Source organism: Bos javanicus, chromosome X (assembly GCF_032452875.1).
Source record: "Bos javanicus breed banteng chromosome X, ARS-OSU_banteng_1.0, whole genome shotgun sequence".
NCBI lineage: Eukaryota > Metazoa > Chordata > Mammalia > Artiodactyla > Bovidae > Bos > Bos javanicus.
The window spans coordinates 81,215,576-81,233,648 of NC_083897.1; the positions used below are offsets into that span (position 1 = coordinate 81,215,576).

Here is an 18,073-nt window from a genome sequence, read left to right on the forward strand (position 1 = left end):
GGCTGCCATCTATGGCATCGCACAGAGTCGGACACAACTGAAGTGACTTAGCAGTAGTCCTGTACCTATACCCTCAATTTCTAGCCATTTATGAAGGTTATCAATTCTACTTCCTCAATATCTCTACCATCTGTCCCCATCTTTCCATTTTTATCGCTTCGTAACTTAGTTCAAGCTCTCAGTGCTTTAACTTGGATGGTTGTCAATAGTTTCTTTATTGGTGATTTGTCCTTTTAAAGGCTTAGTAAGACATACTAGGTGCCTTTCACGATTTGGGCCCACCTAACTTCATTGGATGCTGGGAGGGATTGGGGGCAGGAGGAGAAGGGGACGACAGAGAATGAGATGGCTGGATGGCATCACTGACTCGATGGACGTGACTCTGAGTGAACTCCGGGAGTTGGTGATGGACAGGGAGGCCTGGCGTGCTGCGATTCATGGGGTCGCAAAGAGTCGGATACGACTGAGCGACTGATCTAATCTGAACTTCATTGGAAGGATTGATGCTAAAGCTGAAACTCCCAATACTTTGGCCACCTGATGCGAAGAGCTGACTCATTGGAAAAGACCCTGATGCTGGGAGGGATTGGGGGCAGGAGGAGAAGGGGACGACAGAGGATGAGATGGCTGGATGGCATCACTGACTCGATGGACAGGAGTTTGAATAGACTCTGGAAGTTGGTGATGGACAGGGAGACCTGGCGTGCTGTGATGCATGGGGTCACAGAGTCGGACACGACTGAACGACTGAACTGAACTGAACTTTAAAAACTCCTTTATTAACACCAAAACTAGCTCCCACTCTGCACCACAGCCAAACTCAACTGTTTGCACTTCCCTGTCCAAGGTGCTCTCATCTTTCTAGCAGTTGCACTCTCTATCTGGAACTTCTTCCCTACCTTTCTCCACTTGACTATCTGCTCAGCACAGCAGGTGCTCAATAAAGAATTAGCTGCAATAATCATCATCCTTTAAATTTTAGCTCAAAAATGACCTCCTCTTGAAAGAGTTCCCTGCTTTCCATACCAGTAGAAAACTTGGAAAACTATAAAAGATGAACATGAAGATAATCCTAACCTTACATCTCAGAAATAACCACTATTACCATCACTTTTTTTTAATGTATGTATCTTTTCATAAAAAGCATAACTGAGATGAAATTAAAGTTATGTGTTTTACTTTTCTCACTTAACATTCTAAGCACTCTTGTCATTAGTTTTTTTAGAATAAGCTTTCAATCTTTATACAATAATCTATCATGCAGGTGGCACACTAACTAGTCATTCCCTTTACATTAACCGTTCCAAAGTTATTTCTCATTAATATAAATGACATTATTGTGAATAGCTTTTTCTGTATCTCTGATTAGGACAGATTATCTTACTACATGCTAAGCACTTACACTCATTATTTCCTGTAATCCTCACAATAGCCATCTGAGGAGGGTATTATTATTTCCCCCATTTTACAGATGAGAAAGCAGAGTCTAAGTTGCTTGTCCAAAGTCATACTGCTATGAAGTGGGGCGGCGGGGGCAATATTCAAATTCAAGTCTACCTGACTATAAGATCTGTTCACTTAACTATTTTTAAGTCACAGTGCTATCAAAGAGCTTTCTAGAAATGTCTCATAATTTTATACTGCATATGTAAGAGTACCTACCTCACTAGCATTTTGAATACTTCCATTAAAAAGGAAACCAAGCTCATCTAATAGGCAAAAAACAGATGGTTTATCTGCTTCAATTTTTATTTCTTTGATTACCAGATACAACCGAATATTTATTCATTTTCATTTTGCATTTGATTTTTGTCTTGTGATCTGTCTACTGCCCTCTGCTCATTCCAATTACCATCTTCTGGGTTTTTCTCCTTATTGCCTTACCTAAGCTCCTCATAAACCTGCCCTCTATCTTAAGGCAGCTACCAGGCCAAGCATCATCTCTGTAACATTCCTGCTAGCTTATTACTTGTTATATTCATTTTAAGACACCTGTGAGGCTGCTAACTTCTATTACCAGAATTTGGGCTGATTAGCTTTAGGTATTTTCAGGGAACAATAATGGAAAGATAAATGACCTGCATTTCCACTTTACAATCAGCAATAAGAAGGATACAAGGGACAAAGTAGATTCTTTTAACCCAACCTAGATGGAATAAACTAGAAGGCTCATCTCATCTCCTACCACTTCTCTTAATGAAATATATAGGTTCTAGCCAAGTACAGTTCCCTGAACTTGCCCTGTTCTTTCATTCCTCCATGATATTCTATCCTCTATACCCAGAATATCCATTTTCTCATCTGTCTTTCCGGTTGTCCCCTCCTTCACCTCCTCCTCCTAATTCTCTGTCCCTTCTGATGAACTTAACAGCCACACTACTTGGGCTGCTGAATACTGTAGGAGAAAAGTCATATAGACATGTAGATTTTTAGTTGAGACCTCAGTATGCTAGGCAATGCTCTTAAATTCCCTTAGCTCCCTCTTCTTTTTTGCTTCACAAGCTACGTGGGATTGTCATTTTACTGCTTAATTCTTTCAGTGTTCTTCCATTTAGGATAAAGTAAATCAGTTCTGAATATTCATTGGAAAGACTGATGCTGAAGCTGAAGCTCCAATACTTTAGCCATCTGATGCCAAGAAGCTGACTCACTGGAAAAGACCCTGATGCTGGGCAAGACTGAAGGCAGGAGGAAAAGGGGACAACAGATGGTGAGATGGTTGGATGGCATCACCAACTCAATGGACATGAGTTTGAGAAGCTCTGCGAGTTGGTGATGGACAGGGAAGCCTGGCGTGCTGCAGTCCATGGGGTCGCAAACAGTCAGATATGACTGAGCGACTGAACTGAAAAACTTTTTTTTTTTTTTTTTGCTGTACCATGTGGCATGTGGTATCTTAATTCCCTGACCAGGGACTGAACCCCTGCCCCCTGCATTAGAAGTGTGGAGTCTTAACCACTGGACCACCAGAGAAGTGCCTGAAAAACTCTTAAGTATGGCATATGGCATACACTAGGTCCTCTTATGGAGAAGGCAATGGCAACCCACTCCTATACTCTTGCCTGGAAAATCCCATGGATGGAGGAGCCTGATAGGCTGCAGTCCATGGGGTCGCTAAGAGTCGGGCACGACTGAGCAACTTCACTTTCACTTTTCACTTTCATGCACTGGAGAAGGAAATGGCAACCCACTCCAGTATTCTTGCCTGGAGAATCCCAGGGACAGAGGAGCCTATTGGGCTGCTATCTGCGGGGTCGCACAGAGTCGGACATGACTGAAGCGACTTAGCAGCAGCAGCAGCAGGTCTTCTTATGATTTGACATCTACTTCTCTACATATAACCAGTCATTCACTACATTTAACTCTACACTTAACTGCAACCCCAATAACTCATTTCTTGAACCCAAGATGTAATTTCAGGCTTCTGTGCCTTCACATATGCTATTCTCTCTGCCTATAATGCTGTCTCCTCCACATCCTTTGCTTAGTAAACTCCACTGATCCTTTAGAACTCAGCTTAAGAAAATTCTATTATAGGAAGCTTCCTCTCATCCCACTCTGATTAAGATATTTTGTTTCTGCTTTACTTTGGCACTCTGTGCATGCATCTAGCATTACAACAAGTTCTGTGATTTTTCTTTTGTTTTCCCAACTAAACTATAGCCAATTTGGGGGCAGAGAACATATCTAATTTGATTTTATACCTGTAATATCTATCAGTGCCAGCACATACTAGGTGCTCAATAGATGTTTATTTAACAAGTAAGTTGTTCAAAACTGAAATTTATTAACTTGTTTACAAAGCCTTCCTAACCCTTAAGTGAAGGTGCTCCTTCATCTCCTCTAGGGCACTCTGTACATCCTTCTAATATAGTCCCTGATAAGCTGCATTTTAACTGTTTCTCTTCACTGACTGGACTGTGAATTACATGAGGACAGTGATGTCTTTCCCATCAGTAGACGGGAGTAGCTAGCACAGAACCTGACACATATCATTCAATCAGTTCATATACTGAGCAGGAATTCCATGCTCTGAGGAAGCACACGATTGTCTATGTTAACACATTTCCCTAAGTTCCATCAAAGGGCCTGGGGAATAGGTAAGCTTTCACAACTCATGGAAAGTAGTGATGGCCCAAAGTGACATCCATATGATTTTTATTCTCATTTCATTTGTCTGTGCTTTTGAAGTTTAGAAAATAAATGTACATTGCTTTGTCATCATTAAACATTATTAGCAAACTTTACAGAACACACTAAAATATGTCTTTTTAAAAAAATGCAGTTAAGTCATTTGATTGACTCTGCTGACTATCACAGCTCAAGCCTGCTTTATGCACTTAACTTTTAATAATGCTAACTAATGTTGGGTGGATATACTGATGGAAAGAGAAAAAAAGGAGAAATACTCACCATTGTATTTAACACTGTTGGCCAGAATAAGGTTGACATCGTCTAGAAAGCTCTCCCGACTCTGATACTTGTGCTTGGAGATATTCTGTGATTAAAAGAAATCAAGGGACTCAGATACACATATAAAGTTACTTGCTTCCAAAAAGATATTTTAGACCAAATCACTCACTTTACGTATGGTCTCTAAATCCATTGGACTGACAATTACTTTGTAATAATCTGGAACAAACTTCTTATTAACTGGGTGATGAAACGGCCAAGACTTGTAAAAAGAAAGCATGAGAAATTAAATGGAAACCATTCTTTATACCAGAGCTTCTCAACCTTCACTGCGTCATAATGTTAAGACCCTGACAAAAGCTATGGACCCTTTTCCCAGAAAGACACATAATCATACAAAACTTTGCATATAATTTAAGGGGTTCACGGATTCTTTTAAGAGTTCATGTGCCCTGACAGGGTAAGGACCCCTGCTCTATATTCACAATTAAAATCTCGCATCCCCTAGTCCCATTGCAGAGGGTTCACAGCATTATTGCATACACAACATATGCCTATAACACAAAAGGAAACTCAGTTCAGAATTCCCTAGGGAAGATCATTATAACAAAATGATATAGAGACCCAACATGGTAGCCCTGTCATAAAGTTGCAAAAGGGAAAAACTGAAACAAAAGACAACAAATGCTGGGTAATTATCAAACTCTCCTTTGTTAAGAAGCACCTCTAAATCCAAAGCCTCCCATATTACCTGGCATCCTAATTTCTCTCCTGAGCTACTCAGAAGCATTAAATACTGAATGTCAACAACAGGAATAAAGACCCTCTCTATATCACAGATTCCTGGCCTCTTTGATTTCAATGATAATGCACTCATATAGCAAAAAGGTTTCTTTTTAAAATTATATACCAGTTATAAAAAAGGAAAAAATTACATACCAGTTTGAATTGACAAACACCACACTCCAGACTCCCCAGTGATACACACACATGCAGACACTCTTTTGTCCTTTTCTTTCCTTTGTACTATCTTCACAATATTCAACATACAGACCACTTACATCTGGAACTGCCATCATTTTCTGGGTGACAATGTTGTCCAGAATAAAAGAAAATGCCACTTGGTCATCATCATCCAGCAAGGGGTTGATTGCTTTCTCTAAACGAGCCAATTTATCTTCTTTCTGACATGAAACAAAGCAAAGGAAACATAAAGGCTTTCCTGAGGTATAATCATCATAGAGTATTAAGGACAATTAATATTTCTCTTGTCCTAAAAAGTCTAACTTTGAATTGTAAACTCATCTGTTCCAGACAAAAATTCAGATAAGAAATAATACTCCAGTAAAAGGATCAAAAGAGATGTGTCAACCATTCTTATAGGTATTCTATCTTCTAGTCTTGTAGATCATCAAAAATATACACCCTTGGGCAACAACAGCTTAGTTCCCACAACAAAAACATCTTCACCAAATTAAGTTTTAATATCACACTGTTTTTGCTGTAAAACTATCACTGAAAACACTGAACACATTATTGTTGATTAGTAACTTTTATACAAGGGAATCTAACCCAATAAATTCATTTTAGACTACACTACGAAAAAGTCTGTATATCAATTGCTCCATGTCTTAACCCACTAAAAATCTTCTTAAAAATTATTTTTGGCTGCACTGGGTCTCTGTTGCTGTGCATGGGCTTCTCATTGCAATGGCTTCTCCTGTTGTGGAGCACGGGCTCTAGAGCTTGGGCTCAGCAGCTGAGGTACACGGGCTTAGTTGCCCTGTGGCATGTGGAATCTTCCCCCTCTAGGGATCGAACCTGTGTCCCCTGCATTGACAGTTGGATTCTTAACCACTGGACCACCAGGGAAGACCATGCCTTTTGTTTTTGTTTTTTTTTTTTTTTTTAGCCTTTCTAAGTGGGTATGAAGTATTAACTGGTTTAACTGGTTTAAATTTTTATTTCCACAATGATCAACCAAACTTATAATCTTTTCATGTTTATTGGCCATTTGGCAATCTTCTTTTATGAAATTTCTACTTCAATATTAACATCATCACATTTATATTTTTTAGGCCTGTACAGCTGCCATATTTTGTTGTTGTTAAGAAGATAAAATACAGATTATCTTTTAAAAATTAAAATTTATCCCTGCCAAAACAGTCTCTTAGCTTCAGCTGGCTTTCCAGGAAGTCAATTTCCTTAGCCCTTTCTAAAGTGTTATGTGGATTTTAGATTTTAATCCTAGCTCTACTATTTAACAGCCACGATGCCCAAGACAAGTTAGTTTCTCCTATGGACCTCAGTTTTTCCATCAACAAAAGGGAGGTAATTAGACTATATGATTTCTAAGGTCCCTTCCCGACTCTAATGTACAAAAGACCTGCTTCTCCCTCATTTCTCTAATCTTCTGTTACATTCCCTACTTCCTCAATTCTGGTACCTGCCAGCTTCAAATTCTACTGCCTTTCTCTCATTTTAAATGTCTTACCTCTTTAAGTTTTTCATCACAGAGATCCAGCATTGATTGAGAGATCTGGGTCAGTGAGTGCTTTGGCCCTAGATTACAGAGAAACAAACAGGAAGAGATGAGACCACGGACACAGGAGGCAAGAGTACCAACACCTTTCCAGACTTGCACCAACCTAGCTGCTGAGTCAGACAGATGTTCAGTCTTACCTCTATTTTTCAGTGCCTAACACATACCAGATGAATAATATGGATGAATACACTAATTTTAATTCTCTCCCTTATTGTGTATATCCACACACAGCAGACTACCTTTGATACTGCTGCCTTTAATACCTTGAAAATAATACTATGGATAGGGAAATGACAATTTATTTAAGGATGACTAAAGAGATCATCTTTAGCATTCAAAATTTATGACTGCAATTTTCATTTGCAGAACTCATGGTTTGTGATGTCTGCCCAACACATGGCTAATCCAAAGCCTTTGTCAGAAAACAATCTCCATCCTAGCTCAGACTACTACTTTAGTTTCCCTGAAGTCCCTAACAAGAGTTTCACAAAATCCTCCAACTATCACCTACATTCCCTGCTTATGGCTACCCTAGTTTAAGCTCATCATAGGGATAGTCAAAACATTTTCTTCTAAACAGTAATTCTATTTCCTTGCAGTATCCTTTGTTTATCTTCCTGTCAATTCTTTCAAAGTAAGTGCTCCCCAGAGCCTAAACCTTAGCTCTATTCTCAACTACTTATTAATTAATTAGCTGGCATTTATTTGTTCATTCAGCAATTTTTTAATGACTGTGATATGTTCAATGATGAGATTAAAGGGAAAATAAGACACAAGTCCTACCTTAGAGAGTTCTTGGTTTAGTCAAAGAAAATGACATGAAAATAAATTGCTATACAACAAGGTATAAGTGCTGGAAGTATCTATGAGTGAAATGATATGATATCTGGAAATATAAATAATGAACAAGACTGGCCATATGCTGGTAAGTCCTGAACTGGGTGAATAGGTGTACTGAAGTTTATTTACCTTCTCTCTACTTCTGTATATGCCTAACAATTTCCATAATAAAAGTTTTTAAAAAGTGAGTGTAAGTGCAAATAGAGGAATATACTGATTACTATGAACTGTGGAGGGTTTGCAACAGTTTTAAAACAATTAAATCTGAGTACCAGGAAAGGCTTGTTGTGACTGATACTTGAGCAATGTCATTAATGAAGAGAAGTCCACCAGGTAGATAGTATTGTAGAAAAACATTCCAGAGGGAAGAAGAAGTGTGCAAAAACATTTAACTAAGCAAATTCATGGAAACATGAAGCAACACATTTCACAACAGGAATCACAAGTAGTTCTGTACAACTGGAATACAGGTACGTGTGAGGAAGAGAAACCAGAAATGGAACTTGGAAAGGCTGGACGGGACATATTACAGTGGTCTAATAGGAGATACAAAGGCACTGAAGATTTTAAGCTAGAGAGTAATTTTTCAAACTTGTATATCAGAAAAAAATACCCTGTCAACAGTATGAAGAACTAAGGCAAGCAGCAGAGAGAAAGTCTGGAAGCAATTGCAAGAGGTCAAAGAAGAGATGACAAGGGCTTCAACTAAGACAGTTGCAATGGAGACCAAAAGGAAGGGAATTTGTTCTAGCAAAATTTAGAAGGTACAATTTATGGAACTTAGTGATCTATGAGTGCGGGAGAGGGAGAGTGAATCAACGATGACTCATATTTCTAGGTTGTATAACTGGAAGGATAGTAATACCACTGATGGTGGTATCATTACTATTATCATCATTTGGGTATAAGGAAAAAAGAAGATTGAGCTAGAGGGGGATGTAAGGAGAAAATCATTTCCAAATTTTTACTAACATTACCCCTAAATGACCCACAGGTACCTCAAGCTCTGCATTTTCAATGTCAGCTCTTAGCTACCCATTTTTTTTTATGCAATTATGCTTGCCAACTTAAATGATAGTTGGACCTAACAAATTTATTCTTCCTTTGTATGTGTCTGGTACTCTGCTAGGCCCTTGGAATACAAAGATGAATGGTCTCTCTAGGAGGTCACAAAGTGGTAGGAAAATCAAATATATAATCAATTATATGTAACATAATAAGAGCTATAAAAGTTGATTTAATTGTGCTAAGGGGCACAGATGATTGAAAAATGGGTACCGTGAGCAATGTGAATACATCTTCATGAAGCGAGGATATGAGCTAGGCTGGAAATATGAATGGAAAGAGAATAAAGGGCATTCCTTACAAAGGGCAAAGACTGTGCAAAGGAATGAAGACATGGGATAGGATATTTAGTGAAATACAATGCTGAGTGTGGCAGGAATCTATATCTATAGTAGGTATGGGAGCCAGTCATTGGAAATGAGACTAGATAAACAGGTCAGGGCTGCTTGTGAAAGGTATTAAAATCTAGGTACAACTATTGTCGCATGCGTACAGGTGAAAAAACGGAAAAGGTTATAAGATGCTAAATAAGTCATCTAAGGTAATTCAATTATTAAGTGCCATGGTTAATCTGTACCCTTCCTTAATCTCTATACTTCGAGATGAATCTGTGCTCAAGGATACAACTGGAAATCAGAAAATTTTATCCTTTACATGGGCAAAAGCTGTATGTACTATATCTTGAACTCTTTAAGACTCAGAAAACAGATTTCTTCCTCCTTATATTTTCAGTTTTTGAGCAAAGTAGAAATATAACAGCCCCTATAACGTATTTGTAGATCAAATCAAAGACAAATACAGTCACAAGCACATACTCTGTGGGGGTTCCATCCACAGCACATGCCTCTTCTATTTACCTAGGCTCACTTCTTCCTCCCATACTCCCCATCCAATTGTTTCATTTCAACAGATAGACTCCAAATTCTCCAGAGGATACATTAAAAAGTGGGAATAAAAAGCAGCAATATCTATTAAATGACTAAAAACACACGTTACCTGATTTTCATAACCCTCAAATTCACTAATACATTGTAGGTCCTTTTGATCAGTCCAATCTACTTTGAATTTAGGACTAGTAAGGAATTAAGGATGTGAAAGGTCACCTTTGCAGTCAAAGACAGGTGATTCTTACCATTGTAGGTTGCACTATTTTTCACAATTAGCTCCAAATGCTCCCTGAACTCTTCCCGAGATGGGTAGAGGCGTTTACGCACATTTTCACGGAGTGTCTGTAAGTCCATTGGCCGGGTGATGATCTTGTAGTAGTCCTTTACGACCTTTGCATTGACTGGAGTGTGGAAAGGGTATGTCTGTGCAAACAAGAGCCAGCACCATCCATGAGCAAAGAACATTTGCCATAACCAATTCCTCAAGACTCTCTCACATCTTACCTGTCTCTATCTGGCCATCAATTCTCAAAGGAATCTCTCTAGATGGAGCAGGTCTGACTGTTTCCTCTACTAACTGTTAAAAAATAAATAAAAAACTATATCCCAAAGAATAAGGAGTTTGAAGTTCTTATGATCTCTGTTCGTTTCCAAGGCAAACCACTCAATATCACAGTAATCCAAGTCTATGAGCCAACCAGTAGTGCTGAAGAAGCTGAAGTTGAACGGTTCTATGAAGACCTAAAAGACCTTTTAGAACTAACACCCAAAAAAGATGTCCTTTTCATTATAGGGGACTGGAATGCAAAAGTAGGAAGTCAAGAAACACCTGGAGTAACAGGCAAATTTGGCCTTGGAATACGGAATGAAGCAGGGCAAAGGCTAATAGAGTTTTGCCAAGAAAATGCACTGGTCATAGCAAACACCCTCTTCCAACAACACAAGAGAAGACTCTACACATGGACATCACCATATGGTCAACACCAAAATCAGATTGGTTATATTCTTTGCAGCCAAAGATGGAGAAGCTCTATACAGTCAGCAAAAACAAGACCAGGACCTGACTGTGGCTCAGATCATGAACTCCTTATTGCCAAATTCAGACTTAAATTGAAGAAAGTAGGGAAAACCACTAGACCATTCAGATATGACCTAAATCAAATCCCTTATGATTATACAGTGGAAGTAAGAAATAGATTTAAGGGCCTAGATCTGATAGATAGAGTGCCTGATGAACTATGGACGGAGGTTCATGACATTGTACAGGAGACAGGGATCAAGACCATCCCCATGGAAAAGAAATGCAAAAAAGCAAAATGGCTGTCTGAGGAGGCCTTACAAATAGCTGTGAAAAGAAGAGAAGCAAAAAGCAAAGGAGAAAAGGAAAGATATAAGCATTTAAATGCAGAGTTCCAAAGAATAGCAAGAAGAGTAAGAAAGCCTTCCTCAGCGATCAATGCAAAGAAATAGAGGAAAACAACAGAATGGGAAAGACTAGAGATCTCTTCAAGAAAATTAGAGACACCAAGGGAACATTTCATGCAAAGATGGGCTTGATAAAGGACAGAAACGGTATGGACCTAACAGAAGCAGAAGATATTAAGAAGAGGTGTCAAGAATACACAGAAGAACTGTACAAAAAAGATCTTCACGACCCAGATAATCACGATGGTGTGATCACTCACCTAGAGCCAGACATCCTGGAATGCAAAGTCAAGTGGGCCTCAAAGTGCTGCACTCAGTATGCCAGCAAATTTGGAAAACTCAGCAGTGGCCACAGGACTGGAAAAGGTCAGTTTTCATTCCAATCCCAAAGAAAGGCAATGCCAAAGAATGCTCAAACTACCACACAATTGCACTCATCTCACATGCTAGTAAAGTAATGCTCAAAATTCTCCAAGCCAGGCTTCAGCAATACGTGAACCATGAATTTCCTGATGTTCAAGCTGATTTTAGGAAAGGCAGAGGAACCAGAGACCAAATTGCCAACATCCGCTGGATCATCGAAAAAGCAAGAGAGTTCCAAAAAACCATCTATTTCTGCTTTACTGACTATGCCAAAGCCTTTGACTGTGTGGATCACAATAAACTGTGGAAAATTCTGAAAGAGATGGGAATACCAGACCACCTGACCTGCCTCTTGAGAAATCTGTATGCAGGTCAGGAAGCAACAGTTAGAACTGGACATGGAACAACAGACTGGTTCCAAATAGGAAAAGGAGTACATCAAGGTTGTATTGTCACCTTGCTTATTTAACTTATATGCAGAGTACATCATGAGAGACGCTGGGCTGGAAGAAGCACAAGCTGGAATCAAGATTGCCGGAAGAAATATCAATAACCTCAGATATGCAGATGACATCACCCTTATGGCAGAAAGTGAAGAGGAACTAAAAAGCCTCTTGATGAAAGTGAAAGAGGAGAGTGAAAAAGTTGGCTTAAAGCTCAACATTCAGAAAACGAAGATCATGGCATCTGGTCCCATCACTTCATGGGAAATAGATGGGGAAACAGTGGAAACATTGGCTGACTTTATATTTTTGGGCTCCAAAATCACTGCAGATGGTGACTGCAGCCATGAAATTAAAAGATGCTTACTCCTTGGAAGGAACGTTATGACCAACCTAGATAGCATATTCAAAACCAGAGACATTACTTTGCCAACAAAGGTCCGTCTAATCAAGGCTATGGTTTTTCCAGTGGTCATGTATGGATGTGAGAGTTGGACTGTGAAGAAGGCTGAGCGCCGAAGAATTGATGCTTTTGAACTGTGGTGTTGGAGAAGACTCTTGAGAGTCCCTTGGACTGCAAGGAGATCCAACCAGTCCATTCTGAAGGAGATCAGCCCTGGGATTTCTTTGGAAGGAATGACGCTAAAGCTGAAACTCCAGTACTTTGGCCACCTCATGCAAAGAGTTGACTCACTGGAAAAGACTCTGATGATGAGAGGGATTGGGGGCAGGAGGAGAAGGGGATGGCAGAGGATGAGATGGCTGGATGGCATCACTGACTCGATGGACGTGAGTCTGAGTGAACTCCAGGAGTTGGTGATGGACAGGGAGGCGTGGCGTGCTGCGATTCATGGGGTCGCAAAGAGTCAGACACGACTGAGCAACTGAACTGAACTCAACTGAGGACTATACTGCCCTCTATCTGAAATCAGACAGAACAAAGGGCCTTGCAATCCATACTGCAGACCTGAATGCGGTGAACTCACATTCGGAAGATCTCTCATGTCATTGATGATAGACTCCAAAATGGATGACAATGTCACCATGGGGTCTGTCCGGCGCCGGTGAATGGACTTATGAGGTCTCTAAGGAGAAACAAAATATCAGAATGCTTCTTTAAATTAAAGAAAGAATACATTTGGAAACCTTGTAATGAGCAGTACATGTAATTCTCAGGGCAACGCCACAGTGAGAATTTAAGGCTGTATCAGGGCCACGGCTTAGAGGACTGGGGGAATTAATGAGAATCCCATCTGGTCAGAAAGCAGCAATGCAGATACTCACATTCAGATAGTCACAGTGAACAGTAGTTCCAACTCGCCGTTTCTTCTTGGGAGGAAGTTGCTGCTTAGGGAATTTGAGAACCAGAGATTTTCTGCGAACCTCATCTGCACTGTAATAATCACAACACTTTCATAGCATGCAGTCCGTATTTCTAGCCCCCAGAAAAAAATCAACCACAAAGAAAAAGCCCAAAGTACCCGAGCATGAGTCTGGGGGGTAAAAAGCCAAACTAAATGCCAGACATCCACATCCTAAGGCTCAGATTGGGCAAGACCTCATAGTATCTCCAAATTAATAAAGAACTAGGCAAGCCACAAGTTCACCTCAGTTTCCTACTTAGAAGATAAAGGAACTAGGCTAAAGGAATTTCAAAAATCTTTCTATCTCGAACATTCTATCTCAGGATAAAAGGGCTAGGAAATTTAACTTATTCAGAATAGAAACAAGGGAAGAAATTAAAGCTTGTTTGAAAAGAAAAACTAGGGACTTCCTTAATGGTCCAGTGGTTAGGACTCCATGCTTTCACTACAGGAGGCATGGGTTCAATCCTTGGTTGGGGAACTAGGATCCCGGATGCCACACGGAGTGGCCGAAAAGAAGAGAAAAAACTAGTTTGAGTTTCCCTCAATTATTAAAAGCCCAACTACCTACTTCCCTTTAATCATATATCAAGATACTATATTTTCTTTTTCTAAGGTGCTTCAAAACATTACTATATATGTTGATAAATTAACTAGGAAAAAACTCTCAAATCTAAACAGAATAAATGAGTATAATTACATATTAAATTAAAAATTCATACTCAAAAAATAAATATATTTTGAATGTAATACCCTGACTGTATAACGTCAGTGGCATATAATCCAAGGACAACAAATTACAGAAAATATCTTGAATCTACTTTACATGTTTGTTGTTGGTAGTAGTATGTGTGCTCAGTTGCTCAGTCATGTCTGACTCTTTGCGACCCCATGAACCGTAGCCTGCTAGGCTGCTCTGTGCATGGGATTTTCCAAGCAAGAATACTGGAGTAGGTTGCCATTTCCTTCTCCAAATTCTCAAATTATGTTGCACATATCACAGGATGGGCAAATGTATAAATACACTGATGCTGGGAACCAAACAGGATATAAATATAAAACAGAAAAAGAATAAAACTTAATGATGTACAAATAGAGGTGATATAACGTTTTCATTTTTTTAGTTAAATCAAGAACCTAAAAAGTGTAAGCTAAAAATAAAATGCAAACTATAGCTAAAAAACAGAAAAAGACAAAGAATCTATAGATATAATTTGTATTGGAAGTATTGAATGAGGTTGTGACTTACAATATTTATATATTTCCTAGTTCTATCTACTAAGAACCTAGAAGCAGTGACATCTCAGTGCCAGTGAGCATACCTAACACCTAGATATTGGTTCCAAAATACTATTCCCCAATAAAAGGAACCAGGACTCTCTGAGAAAGGGCTGATTCTGGGTCTGGGACAGAGAAATTTCAAGGAAAGCCTGACATCTAGTGCCAGAAAGCAAAGAAGTTTGCAAAATTTATAGGTTCATTTCAAAAGGACACAGGTTCTGGCTTGAAGGGATCAAATCTGGGACAATCTGGGCATTCAAATTAATAATGATGTTAACAAATTTTAATATAGTTTACAAAAGGAAGAATTTCAGAATCCATAGTAATATTCAAAAAAAGAGGGAGAAGTCCCGCTTTACAGAATGTCAGTTAGTATAAAGAATGATAGAATTAGCAAAAAAAAAAAAAACAACTAATTTCTAAGAATGATAGAATTAGAAAAACAATTAAGCAACCCTCTATGTAATAACTGAGTTATGTAATGATCATCAATGGATGTTAAAACTATTGAGAGAAATATTGTAAGAGAACAGGATATTCACCCACAAATTAATTACAATGGGAAAAAAATATCTTTATTATAGAGGAATCTGAGTATTACCACTTTAATGAAATGATCAAAATACTGAGGAAACCTGACATCATATGCTTTTCATGTGGTGCAGTAAATGCATAATATTACTTCTGCTGTAATCTTGCCAAATATAATCAATACAAAAACAGACATATCTAGAATGTGGAATATTTTATGAGACCATTGACCTGGACTCTTCAAAAAATTCAATGTCATGAAAAACAACATGGGGAAGACAGTTTTACATTAAGAGAGATTCAAAATACTTAATGTTTGAACTGGAACTGGATCCTGAATGGAAGTAGGGTGTAGGCAATAAATAATATTGAGACAACTGGGGAAATCTGAATAAGGACTGAATATTAGATACTACTGAATTAATGTTAAATTTCTTAGGTGTAGTATCATGTTTGTGCATGCTAGGTCACTTCAGTCATGTCTGACTCTTTGTGACCCCATGGACTACAGCCTGCCAGGCTCTACTATCTATGGGATTTTCCAGGCAAGAATATTGGAATGGGTTGTCATTTCCTTCTCCAAGTATCATGTTTGTTATGTCCTTATTCTTTGGAGATGTGTGCTAAAGAATTTGAGAGCAATGTCATGATGCCTACAACTTCCAAATGTTTCAGCAAAAAAGAAAATGTTTTAGATATATAAAGATGAAACAAATGTGACAAATGTTAATGGTTGGTGAATTTAGAGAAAAAACATACTATATTATTACTTCAGCTTTTCTGTAGGTTTGCAATTTTCAAACTAAAAAGTTGGGGGTCATAAAAAAATAAATAAAATAAAATGCCTGGAAAAAAAAAGTTGGGAGGATTTTTTTTTAATTTAAAAACTTTTCTCATTGTACAGCAGAAACCAATACAACATTGTAAAAAATGAATTAAAAAAAATAAAAACTTTTCTACTTGATTATCAAATTCTCTGACGACAAGGGCTAGGTAAGTATAAGTATAGTCTGTCTCCTCAATCTTTTTGGCTGGTCCATTATCAGAACATCTGAGATCAGGAACCTTACAGATATTACAAGTGCCTGGAATTAGAACAGGAAGAGCATCTACTATATACCAGGTACTGTACTACTTGCTTTATATAGTCTCCTTCATTTTATCTTCATAGTTACCCTTGAAAGGGTGATTTTATTTTGTAAATAAGGAAACTAAGACTCAGAAAAGTTGAACAGCATGCCCAAGGGCAAGTAGGTGGTGGAGCCTAATGAGTGCTTTACAAGACTGTAATTTCCATTACTGGCAACAATTACTGAGGAAAGTCCATTAAAGTTCCTATGTCCTCAGTTCCACTTCAGAGAATACATCACATCCACCCCTGCCCCCCACCAATATCACCAACCTCCAACAGATCTCTCCTACCGCTCTTACCTCTCAATTAGCTGTTTCCCTAGGACAATCTTGGTCCCTTCAACCTTGATAAGTTCCTCATTATCATTATGAATGACTGTCTTTTCCAACTCCTCCTCCTGCTCCTCTGTCATGGCAACAGGGTTGGAAGGGGGAGCATTTGTTTGATAATAAAGAGGGCAGAATTTGTTTGTTCTCATGTGCCCAATGGCACCACAAGCCCCACATTTCAGCTGTAAAAGGAAAAGTATCAACATGTCAGAGGTAAGCAGGCTTCTCATGTTAGCTTTAAGAAATAACATAGAAGGCAGAAGAGAAACAAAGGCAGGCCCAGAACTTTTATTCTCACACACCTTTCAACCAGAAGCCACCGAACAAAAGTATATGTATGGAAGTGACACGTTAAAAACAAAATGAAATCCAGAGACTGAACATTACTTTAAAAATCAAGTGAGGAAGAAAAGGCAGAGGATTTTTAACCCAACTTAAGTTGTAAACTATGAAAACATTAAAAATGCAGAAGAAAGGCTATTGAAAGCCCAAGGTTGCATTCAGCAGCACAGGTAGCCAGAATGAGTATATTCTCAGTCTCAAGGAAAAGGCTTAATAATACTAAGTCTCTTGAAATTCCCTGGCAGTCAGTGGTTAGGACTCTGTGTTCTCACTGCAGAGGGCCTGGGTTCAATCCCTGGTCAGGGAACTAAGATCCCACAGGCAGTGAGTGCAGTGCAGCCAAAAAAAAAAAAACACTCCACACACAAAACAGCCAAAACAACAACAAAACAAGTCTCCATCTTAGTTGTGCAATTGCCCTCACTGTCATCTGTAAAATGGAATCAATACTGTATCATATAATATCACATACAAGAAACATTAGAATACTTAATGAGCTCAGTACATGTTAATAGTTCACATTTGTTGAGAATTTTACCAGGTATAAAGTGCTTCCCATGTATTACATTCCTTAATACAATACCACTGTGATATAGGTATCATTTTAAAGAAGAAAAAACAGGTTGGAGAGGCTATGGTCACAGTTACTAAATGGCAGAACAAGAACCTGAACCCAGATTTTCTGTTTCCAAGTCCACGGCTCTTTCCACTGAACCACAGTTGCCCCATTTTGTGCTGCACGTTACATTGCACAGTGATACCTAAACTATGCAAAGCAACCTGTATTGTATGTTTTCTCAGTCACTGCTTTTAACACATGCAATTTAAAAACAAGATGTGTCTACATATGTACATAAATATACATGTCAAAAAAATCCACCACACCTGTCTCAACTCACAGAAAATATTTTCAATGGATGAAGCATAAAATGACACCCAATGACACCAAATTAAATCTGGTATTGTCAGTTCCAGTTGTAATAGCATTTATAACACCAAAGTGGCCACATCAGTTCAAACTAGCTTTCCATAATACTGCCTTCATTCCCAGTAAGGGAGGATGCCAAAAGCTAAGGGAAAAGGTATGCTTTCTTTCTCTGCTTTGTTAGTTAT

The 18,073-nt window shown here is 38.6% G+C and overlaps 1 protein-coding gene across 14 annotated transcripts in view; it reads right to left on the reverse strand.

Moving 5' to 3' along the window:
• TAF1 (TATA-box binding protein associated factor 1) overlaps nt 1-18,073 on the reverse strand; it is a 113,814-nt gene that overhangs the window by 71,108 nt on the left and 24,633 nt on the right. For all 14 annotated transcript variants that reach the window (XR_009735013.1, XR_009735014.1, XM_061409741.1 and 11 more), the window contains exons 25-32: nt 16,589-16,800; nt 13,266-13,374; nt 12,968-13,066; nt 9,996-10,173; nt 6,908-6,975; nt 5,475-5,597; nt 4,583-4,675; nt 4,414-4,498 (exon numbers count right to left, since the gene is read on the reverse strand). Coding sequence is in view for 12 of the 14 variants with exons in the window: in XM_061409741.1 (XP_061265725.1) it covers nt 4,414-4,498; nt 4,583-4,675; nt 5,475-5,597; nt 6,908-6,975; nt 9,996-10,173; nt 12,968-13,066; nt 13,266-13,374; nt 16,589-16,800 (967 nt within the window). In the remaining 2 variants the exon portion in view is untranslated. The remainder of the gene's footprint in view (nt 1-4,413; nt 4,499-4,582; nt 4,676-5,474; nt 5,598-6,907; nt 6,976-9,995; nt 10,174-12,967; nt 13,067-13,265; nt 13,375-16,588; nt 16,801-18,073) is intronic.